Here is a 10,927-nt window from a genome sequence, read left to right as displayed (position 1 = left end):
ACCGATAGTCTCATCATCCAGGCTACATATAACTTATCTTGAGGGACTTATATTCCTCATGCTAATTAAACTATCCCTTGAGGGACTTATATTCCCCATGCTAATTAAACTATCCATTGAGGGACTTAGTGTTTCCTCGGGTGGGATCAGACACAAAAATCACGCCTAAGAGACGTAGTCGAAGTTTGGCCTAAGAAACTTAGTCATAAGTCTTGTTTGAATGATTGATAGAAGTTTCACCTGAGAGGTCCAACACAACGTCTGAGGAACTTACATTCTTATTAGATAAGCTACATATAACTTTGCAGAAGGGACTTAGATTCCATTGGCTAATTAAACTCCTTCATGAGGAAGTACGACCTCAATAAATGCAAGTCCTCGGGATACCCTATTGGGTCACAATCTAAAAACACATTGTCCTCTACCAAAGGCCTCGTGCTTGAGGTACTATGTAGCGTTATTTGTAAAAGGACCCGCCTAGGGCGAGTATTGTAGTCTTCCCCAAGAGAGGCGACGATAATGTGTCGCCCAAGGAAGGGTATCACCTCGCCCTAGGGGTTTCCTATCCCCTAATCATGAGAAGTGTGGGATAAGATATTTATGGGGTAGAGAGAAGTCAGTGTCATTAATTTACCCACGTCCCCTTAGAAATAGGGATTCAATGATCCATCATTGACTTAGTGGGAGGTCGCCCTTTCCAATAAAACCTTAGGCCTAAGAGCCTTTATAAATACCTCTCCCCAAGGGGAAAAGGGGACATATCTTGAGCCATACATATTACACCCCCATACATGCTTATACCTAAGCACACCATTTCGTAGAAAGGCCTCTCACCTCACGTGAGCAAGTCCTAAAAACCACCTAGAACATATGCCTTTTGGCAGATACAAAACATGATACTTTTGTGTGTGTGCGCCATCTAAAGTGTATGCACGCTTTTTACCAGGGTGTAATACAAATCTTTCCAACTTTTCGTGTATGAGCATACTATAATGTGTACTTAGAATAAAAACATAGATGAATAAGAATTTCATGTGGACATATGTCCTATGGAGCACACATACTCTTTTGAGCAGGGGCCATGGTTTATCTTTCACGTTTTAAGCATATATACGCCTCTCTTCTGCGTATGTACGCTTTTTGGCATAATTCCTCACCCTTAAACTTTTCATCATCTTTAGTGCCTTTTGTTGACAAAATTATAATTTGATAACTTATTTCCATAATACTTAGACTTAAACTTAACACTACTAATGCAAAATATAATTTTGAAAAGGTAGGAATACCTTTCATGATTTGCTTCACATGCGAAACATTTTTAACGTCCCTAGCTCGATGTTCCGATGTTTAAATGACTTGGAGTGGAACCGTGAGGCCAATAACTTCTCCTCAATAGTAGTGATTTAGCCTCTTTCCATTAACCTTTAATGTTCCTCTCGTAATCTCATTTTTCAATTCTACTACTCCATGAGAAAAACTTTGGTGATTGTAAAAAACTTCTACATATAGACTTAAGCTTTCCTAGAAACAACTTCAACCTGGAGTTAAACAATAAGAAATTTATGCTCTTCCCAAAGTTTCCTTTTATATATTTTTTTATCAAGCCATTTTTTTTTTGTTCTCTTGTGAAAATCTTGGCATTATTTTAAACAAAGTTTCAGAATTTCACTAACTATTGTAGTTGAAGAATTCTCGAATCTCCTACTTTAGATAAATCATAATTGAGGAACTTGGAGGCTCATATAGATCTGTGCTATAATTCAAGTGGTAAATGACATATTTTACCATAAACAAGCTAGTAATGAGACATGCCTAACGGAGTTTTGAAGGCCACGTAGTATGCTTATAATGCATCATCTAGCTTGATCAACCAATCCTTCCTCGAGGCATTCACTGTCTTTTCAAAGATCTATTTAATCTTTCTGCTAAAGACTTCCACGTACCCACTGGTTTGAGGATGATATGTTGTTTCTACCCAATGATGGACATTGTAATTTCTTATTAAGCTTTCCTTTTTTTATTGAGGAAATGAGTTCCTTTATCACTCACTAAGGTTTCAGGTACTCCATATTGAGAAAAAGTATTCTTCTTGAGGAAATCTATCACTGCATTTTCATCATTGATTAGAAGTGCCACTACTTTCATCTATTTTGATACATAATTAACTGCTATTAAGATATAGTTTTCCGTATAAAGGTGATAATGGTCCAATGAAGTTCATTCCCCATACATGAAAAGTTTTACTTCTAACATAGGGTTTTGGCATCTCATTCTTCTTAGAAATATTTCACCTACGTAAACTGTGGTCACATTACTTTACATGGTAAAATGCATCTTTAAATAAGGATGAAATATATAACCATGATTATAGTAATTTAGTTATCGTACGATCTCCACTGAAAGGACCTTCCATATTCTGAATCATGATAATGTTTCAATATCTTTCTATATTCCTCATCGGGTACACATCTTCTGATTAAACCATTCACCATATCTTGTAGAGAAATGAATCATTCCACACATAGAATTTTTAATTATTCAGAAACTTTTTCTTCATCCGTTGAGAGTTGAAATCTGGAAAGATAGTCTCACCTAACATATAATTTGCATAGTCAATAAACCACTGTGCACTTGTTATTGCTAGGATGCGCTTATCATATAATTCATACTTTATTTGACGTTCCTCTTCAATTCCATCTATGTAGTTTAATATGCATAAATGGATGGTCATAATTTCCTCGTATCCCTTCTTTTCTTTTATTTATAAATCAAACTCCTGCATTATTAGAGCTCATCTTAGCAACCTTGGTTTCGATTCATGTTTATAAAACAAATACCTCAAAGAAACATGATCAATGTATACAATTACATAAATTCCAATATATACGATATAAATTTATCAAATGCACATGTTAGAACTAAGAACTCTTTTTTGTAATGACATATTTTAACTACGTCAGATTTAGAACACGACTCACACAATATATAACATGTAATAACTTATCTTTTCTCTGGCCTAAGAATTTTTCCCATAACTATGTCATTTGCATCGCACATTATTTTAAAAGGTAAAATCAATCCGAGACAATGTTTATCGGGATAAACACTAAGATATTATTTAGATAATTAAAGAAGTACTAAATACTTGAAAGTTGAAACGCTTGTATAAAAAATGTCACGTGACATGTGATGATAGGATACCAAACGACATGTCGCTTAAGAGGCCCAATGGATTCATTCATTGGTTTTGCAACAACAATAAAACCACCAAACAAAAAAACAACAACAATCTAAGAGAAGTGGAAGAGGTAGTTCTACTAGTGTTATTGTTATACTTCCGTGTCTTTCTTAAATCGATCAAAAGAAAACCTCTGTTCGTGTTCTCTTGTTTCATCGTCGATTCTATCTCAAAGAAAATCAATGGCAACAACAAATGTTCAAGAAGAAGCCACCAAACCCGCAAAGAGAAAACCCGTTTTCACAAAAGTGGATCAGATGAAACCAGGAACCAACGGTCACACTTTGATCGCTAAGGTTTTATCCTCTGAAACTGTCTTGCAAAAAGGACCAAGACCCTCTTCGTCTTCCTCTTCCCGTGGTATCATTCGTCCTACTCTCATCTCTGAGTGTCTCATCGGCGATGAAACCGGCTCCATCATTTTCACCGCTCGCAATGAACAAGGTTCTATTTCACTTTTTTTTAATGTTGTTTTCATTTCCCATTTCTTAAAATTGTAACTTTTTATGTGGGTTGTGTTTTATTTGTCCTAATTTTGAGTTTTTTTTTTCATTTAGGGTTTTGTTATTAGGATCTGCATTGTTTTGAGATTAGGTTTATTGTTTTATATCCCAAATCCTAATTAGTGTTGATAAGGTTCTTACACTATTGTTACTCGGATCTTACAACTTTAGATCTTTTTTTACTAATATTGATAATGAAAACCTAACTTTGATAACAACAAGAGTTTATAGAACTAGGATAATTTTTCACAATTATAGTCTCGTGTAGTAAACATTTCCTATTTTCATTTTCCAAAACATTTTCATTGTTTCCAAAAAACTGCACACAACATAACTGAGAGGAGTTTGAAGATCTTTTTCAGCTTAATAAGTTTTGAATTCAGCCCTAGGCGATTGAGGGAAGAATTTTTTTTCTCAAATTTATGACTTCCTTGGTGAAACCCTAGGAGATTGAAAATGGAAGCAGGATTATGAAATTGCAGTGCATATAAGTAAGAAGTGTAAGTGACAAGACATTGTTTTTTCATCTATATTTTCATTTTCATTCTCAAATATTCCTTCTTCAATAAGCAATAATTTGAGTTAGTACTTTATTTTCTTTAAGGGGTCTTATAGTCCTTATGCACAAGCGTTTGCATAAGTGTTTAAAACTAAGGCTTATAGTACTTTATTTTCTTTAAGAGATTACTAAAACGATAAATAATATTATATATTTGAAGTTTTTTTGCATGATATATTTTGGTAGGCAAGTGTATTCGCGGGAAAATGGCCTCTGCCAAACCTTAATTTTTGCGCTTCGGCATCTTGTCATCCTTCTTGGCTTATAATGGTGGTGATCGGAAAACAACTGGTCGTGGCCAGAACTGGCCAAGATCGCACATAATCAGTTTTGAGATTTTTTTCACAATTTGACTACAAAACACGATTCTACATAAGGTCAGAGTAGTTGGGGGTGAGTGGGATCACCGAATCGTAATATTTTAAGATCTATATCGTATTTTGGCAACCTTGCTGTTGACAATAGTGGTCATAGCAGCCGCAAATAGCGGCGTCGTAATGGCTGTTACGCAATAGCAGTGTCGTAATAGTTTTTTGGCCGCCATTCTCATTTTCAGGGTAAATTTGTAAACCCAATTATTTAAGGGTATATTGGTCCTTTTGATTGCTTCTTCAGTTCCTGTTTTCCACTATTCTTTGCCAATCTTTACTGTTCTTCGCCGTACTCCACTATCTTTTAGTGGAATTCATCTAAGATGTATTTCTATTGCTTTGTTACATTGACATGGATCTTAGTATTAATCCGTATAAGGAATGAACTTATTGTGATGAGAATGTCTGGTTTTATTTCTTTGCAGTTGAGTTGATGAAGGCTGGAAACACCGTAATCATTCGCAATGCAAAGATTGACATGTTTAAGGGATCGATGAGGCTGGCTGTTGACAAATGGGGGCGAATTGAGGTGACTGATCCCGCTGAATTCGTCGTCAAAGAGGATAACAACCTATCCCTCATTGAATATGAATTGGTGAATGCCGTTGAAGAATAATAATTCGTAGTTACAACAAATCTATCTCTCTTGTTTTGGATGCTGCAATGGTAAAACTTAACTGGCATATACATTTTCGCTTTAATTAGCCTGGATTTTCCTTTTAACTTGCTTGACTTCATTCTAGGGTTAAATTTGTTACTTGAACACTGTTTTGCTACTGCTACTATCTTTAAGTGTATCCAGTGAAGTTAAGAAAAATATGACATGATTCTCCAAATTTTCTTGTAATCCTTCTAATCGCAAGAATTGAGAATGGTTAACTAGGAAAAAGAATATTCACATAGACATGTTAATGTTCACATATGTTTGGTATGTAGCTATGTCTTTTTGAACCACTTACCTATCTAGGTATAGGTATTCCAACCTATGAAGTGCGGATATCGGAAACATGACATCGACACAGCTTCACAGGTTATAATATGAAAAATTGAATGGTTTTCATGCATTTGGCATTGAATTTTTTTGATCAATGCTGATTATATTACCAATATTATTCCCACCATTAACCAATGGACCAATCACAAATGTTACCATAGTTTAGTTGAAGTTGAACAAAGCTCATTGTTTATTCATGACACTATTTTCCTTGATGTTCTTTTCTCTATCATATTTTTCTTGTAAAACTTCTCACCAAAGTGTTTCTTTTCCACACTAATTTCCAAGTTCACGCCAAAAAGCCTTTTTCTTCAAGACATTTATAACATTGCTCCAACAGTTCTTATTTCCCCTTTCCTGTTTTTGTATTAACCTTGGCTCCTTCAATCGCATAGACTCATCCAGTAAACTCAATACAAACTATTGTATTTGGCTGTAGAAATTTGTAAAATCGACCGGAAATGTAAAAGTCTTGATGAAAAAGGAAGTGGAATCATTGAAAAGTGGGGGAATTAGATTTGCAAACTTTTCAATTTATTTGACTTTGACTAAGTATTTTTGAGATTGTTCTTATGTCGCCAAAAGAGTTTTGAGAGAAATTTGAAAGACTATTAAAAAAAAGAGTATTTTATATCGGTTGTTCAATGAGTGGTTTCATAGCTTGGAACAATTTTATAGACTCCATATAAATGAACATTCAAAATAATTGATCATCTAAATAAGGGTGGTATAATGGATCCGTTTTCCTGTACTTTCTTTTTTTATAGGGTGGACCAAGATTTTAAGTCCGCACTCTTTAATATGTCAGTCTCATCTTCGTCTTTTTGTGAGCGCAACAATTAATATAATTTTGACAATTTTTAAGTTTTAAAGATGCACACACAAATCCACCTTGCCCTTATTTTTTGGCGGGATAGGTCAAAGTTTTAGTCTCGTTTCCTAAACAATCTTGGCATCGTCTTGCCTTGTTTTTTTTAGGTTTTTGAGGGGTGTGCCTAAAATGCCGAGCATGCTCGTTTGTCACCCGTACATCTAAGTGTCTTCAATGATCTTTTTTAATTAGAAACTATTGGAGTCAAGATTAATGATAAAGATAAAACTTTGAGATTCATATGGTATCTTACATCTTCTTACGAGTATATTGAACATGTTTTTATTTATGAAAAAAAAACTTTGAGTTTTGAAGAAGTAACTGAAAATATTATTTTTTAAAAAATATTGAAAAGTAGTGATAATACTTCATCAAACTTAGTGTTGGTTGATAGAATAACATTTTATGTGAAGAAGAATAATGAAATGAATATGAGATGTTGGAAATTTGAAAATAATAAGTGTCGTGATGGAGTAGCGCCAAAAAAGGTCCCAAATCAAAAGCTAGCAATCATCCCCACTTTGGGAGAGATGATATTTTCTTAAAATTTAGAAGTGTGTTATCGTAATGTTTATGTTATCATGAAAAAGAACGAGTTATTGCTAGTGGATTAACACACGATCATTGGTTAACATTGATGCAAAGAGTGTTGTGAAATCATGTGGGTTTCATTACGGAACTAGAAATGGAGAGGATTGCAAAAACTACGGCGAAGCGAAGCTTCCTAAGCGATTCAGTGATGCAACACCTGGATCGGAGACTGCGATCATGGTGTCTCTTGAATCAGAGACGTTGATCTTGAACTGACATTGTCAATCAGTGTCGACCTTGGATCGACGCTGTTAATCTTCGGTACGATGAATCAATGGGGGGTACCTGTATGATTAACACTCTAACGTCCAAGTCAGTTAGGGTTCAAGATAACTGTAGTGAAAGTGGAGATTAGACTGTGTACCTGAAAACCCTTTATGAAGACATTTATACCTTGGATTCAATGGAGCAGACATAATAAATGGGTATTGTCTTATTGTGCCTTTGACCGACACAAATAGATGTCAGATGAGTCATTTAGCAATCGCGGTCGACCTTCAGGAATGGTTGTCAGTACATTGGCGAACATGCATCACTTTGGTTTTTCCAAAGAATAATGGGGAACATAAGAATTAAATGTAATCCCACATTGAAACGTTTCATTGTTTTCCTCTTGACGTGTAACCTAAAAAGGTAGAGAGCGATGTGACACTACTTACTGTGCACTTGAGTGCACTTGAGTGTACTTGAGTTTGGTTGTGTTCCCAATATGAAATGTGAACGTTGATCTGCGTCTACTTCTTAATTTCAATTTGATTTACTCAATTGTCTTCGCCTATATAAGGACGAAGGAAATTTGGGGGATTTTTTCGCAACTTGTTGAATTGAATTTCCCTGATTTTCTTTGAGTCTTTTCCTCTTCCCTAAGAGCGTTTTTCCAAGAGTAACCTTCGTCACACATTCAAAGCTTAAAATCTTCGATTTTTGGCCTTCCTTTTTACTTCATTTCCTTCAACCTCACATTTCAAGGTACATTCTCTTCACTTAAGCTGTTTCATTCAAGCATTTGTTGTTTCTTTGTTAAGATGAGAAGTAAAATTATTATCTTAGAGAGCGATTCATAATGTATCACTTCTTCTTCTTCTTCGAAAAGGGGAATGAAGTATGGATCATATTCCTTTTCCTCTGTCAGTGGAGATTTTAAATCGGAGACCATCTCTCTAGTTGTTGATTCAGAAATTGAAAAAGTGTTTAGATATTCTCTTTCAGACGAAGCGCTTTTCTGGGAATCCTTCTAAGGATCTATTTTTAGAGAAATTTGATGGGGGTGAGAGTTCTGTTGAGAAACTGTTGTGTCCCAATGTCTTAACTAAGGCGGAAATAAAAGCTTCCCACCAAAGGAGGAAGCGTACTAGAAGCTTCGTCCAACTGTATAGGCAAATGAATAGCAATTTAACGTTGTGTCTTGGACCAGTCCTGGTGATCACCTTAAAGATGATGAACTGGTTCAAAGGGGACTTCGTTTAATTGAGTCGGATAACGCCAATAGATACCACCGGATGGCCGTCAAAGTGTTAGGGACTCTTTCCACTATGAACACTGCCAAGGCTATAACCAATGTTGACATTATAGTCGATAACTCCTCTGAGTAGTCGGTTCTTCCTGTAGGCCCTACAGAGAGGGTATGAAGCTCTTTCGAGGGTTGCTCAGTTCGTATGTATAAGTGACTCTTTATTAGGTTAGAGGTACGTTTTCCCTTTTTTGATTTTGAGGTGGTTGTGTTTAACTTTGTGTCGAGCGTAAATCTTGGAAACCTTCTTTGGAGCCCTTTTTTGACCTCTTTTACGCTGCCCGTGCCTCTTGGGACGAACCTCAATGTCATATCCTAATTTTTAACCCTAAGATCCCACACATCATTTGCATTATTTGCATACAAGCAAGGTAATATTTTGGTCATTCCCCTTATCCATCTCTGGGTTTGCTTTTGTAGGGATCATCAAACACCTCTTTGTTTTACCTTTGTGTTTATATGATTAATTGCTTATCTAACCACTAATCAAATAGCAAAAATATTTCTTGTTTCCCTTAAGTCTATTGTTCAAGGTAGGGCTTCTCAAATCAAGAGCATCTCAAAGTTTAGTTGCTTACTTCTCAAGCAAAGTCAAAGGTTCATGTGTTTATTTCCATGCCTTCTTCAACAAGCAACTTCAAGCTTTGAGCAATTTAATCAAAAGGAAAGTAATGACACCTTATTTTGAGTTCATATGATCACCCATGTGCTTTGGAATGCAAGAAAAGTCCAAGTACATAAGCTTGTTGCAAGAAATTTGACCTAAAAGTCAATATTTTGAAGTCAAAGTTCCAAGGATCACAACTCCTTCAATTATCAACATTTTTGAATGCCCCTTTCTGAATATGACTCTTCTCAACATGCTCTACTACTTCTATTTATATGACAAGAGCCAATTATGCTTGGAGGATCATCAAACATTTGGAGACATTATAAGTCATTTGTGGACTTAGTAAAATTTGACATATTTTCAAGTGACTTTTTCCCAACTTTCAAAGATCATAACTTTTTCATTTTTCAACATATGGAAATGATTCTTTTTGCACAATGTCATTTATGATGACATCTACAAGTTTGCTTCAAGGACAAATGTCAAATTATGCTTGGAAGGTCATGAGATTCATTGGGACATTATAGGTCATTTTCAACCATGAAGCACTCAAATTTTTCTAAGTTATGTGACTAGTATTTTATGCCAACTTCAACATACCATAAATTTGTGCTCAAACATCCAAATACAACCTTTATTGGCACATTGTAATCTTGGTCATGATGTTAACACATTGCAAAAAGAATGGGGTCAAAAAGTCTCTTGAGTAGGATGCCCCATTGAGTTGAACATGGTGACTTGGAACCGAAGAAATCACCATAGCCCAAAATTTGATCATGAATAATCTCAATTCCAAGCCAAATTAGCAAGTGTTTTGGGCCTGAGCATGTTTTAACAAGTCTCCAGAAGTTAATTGACACTTAAAACACATCATTTGGCTGAGTTTTGATGAGTTTCAAATCACACTTTTCACACACTTTGATCAAATTCGTTTTGCACGAATTCTGCATCATTCCAGATCTATTTGGATCCAAACACATTCCCTATAAATAGAGGAAACTATTGCCTTCATTTGAAAGCTTTGGAGAGCCAAGAAACCCCTGTTGCAACTTGAAATTTTTCCATAGAATTCAACTATCATGTTTTGAGTTTCAAACTATTTCAATCCAATTTCTTGATTCCATTAGCTCCATCGACATCCTCTGAAACTTTTGCAACAATTTCCAAGCTCTGAGACCTCCTGAAGTGCTCTAACCAGATCGAGTTTCATCAACTTCTGATCACCATCAGGATAAGGTAGTTTTGAGCATCATTTGAACTTAAACAAGTTACCACAATGTAGTCTTTCACTCTCTCATGCTTTCCCCTAACTTATCTAGTGTTGATTGATCGTGTTCATCATTTAATTTAATTTTTCGTGGCTTGCTTGTTTCTAAAACTTCTCTGAAATTTCCTTTGCTCAGTTCACATAAATGAATTTGGAGTATGAGGTTTAATTCGAGATGAGAAGAGGATCACAATGGTGGTGGTCTCGTGTCTTGAATTTACAAAACGATGAAACTCCGGTGAGAGCTTACCGAAGAAGACGACCAGAGTTTTCCTTAAGTGGTCTGAGTTTGAACCAGACACGTTGATATTTTGAAATGTTTTGATTGATTGAATTTAATCTAGATCATGTGTTTGGTTTGTAGCGTGTTCCACCATGCATCCTAACCTTTGGAGTGTTGGATCTGCCACGTC

The 10,927-nt window shown here is 35.5% G+C and overlaps 1 protein-coding gene across 1 annotated transcript; it reads left to right on the top strand.

Moving 5' to 3' along the window:
• Positions 1–3,225: 3,225 nt before the first annotated feature.
• On the top strand, positions 3,226–5,575 carry LOC127081829 (uncharacterized protein At4g28440). Its single transcript, XM_051022060.1, has 2 exons — positions 3,226–3,682; positions 5,097–5,575. Exons 1-2 carry the CDS (start codon positions 3,421–3,423, stop codon positions 5,285–5,287), a joined length of 453 nt encoding a protein of 150 aa, XP_050878017.1. The 5' UTR covers positions 3,226–3,420; the 3' UTR covers positions 5,288–5,575.
• Positions 5,576–10,927: the final 5,352 nt, after the last annotated feature.

The sequence above is a fragment of the Lathyrus oleraceus genome, chromosome 1 (genome assembly GCF_024323335.1).
Source record: "Lathyrus oleraceus cultivar Zhongwan6 chromosome 1, CAAS_Psat_ZW6_1.0, whole genome shotgun sequence".
NCBI classification, from domain to species: Eukaryota; Viridiplantae; Streptophyta; class Magnoliopsida; order Fabales; family Fabaceae; genus Lathyrus; species Lathyrus oleraceus.
Note: the sequence above shows the minus strand (reverse complement) of the source record. Positions and strands in the feature narration are given on the sequence as shown.

Coding starts and splice junctions, on each gene's coding strand:
- LOC127081829 (XM_051022060.1), top strand. CDS start 3,421: ATGGCAACAACAAATGTTCAAGAAGAAGCCACCAAACCCGCAAAGAGA. Junction 3,683..5,096: donor CACCGCTCGCAATGAACAAG/GTTCTATTTCAC, acceptor ATTTCTTTGCAG/TTGAGTTGATGAAGGCTGGA.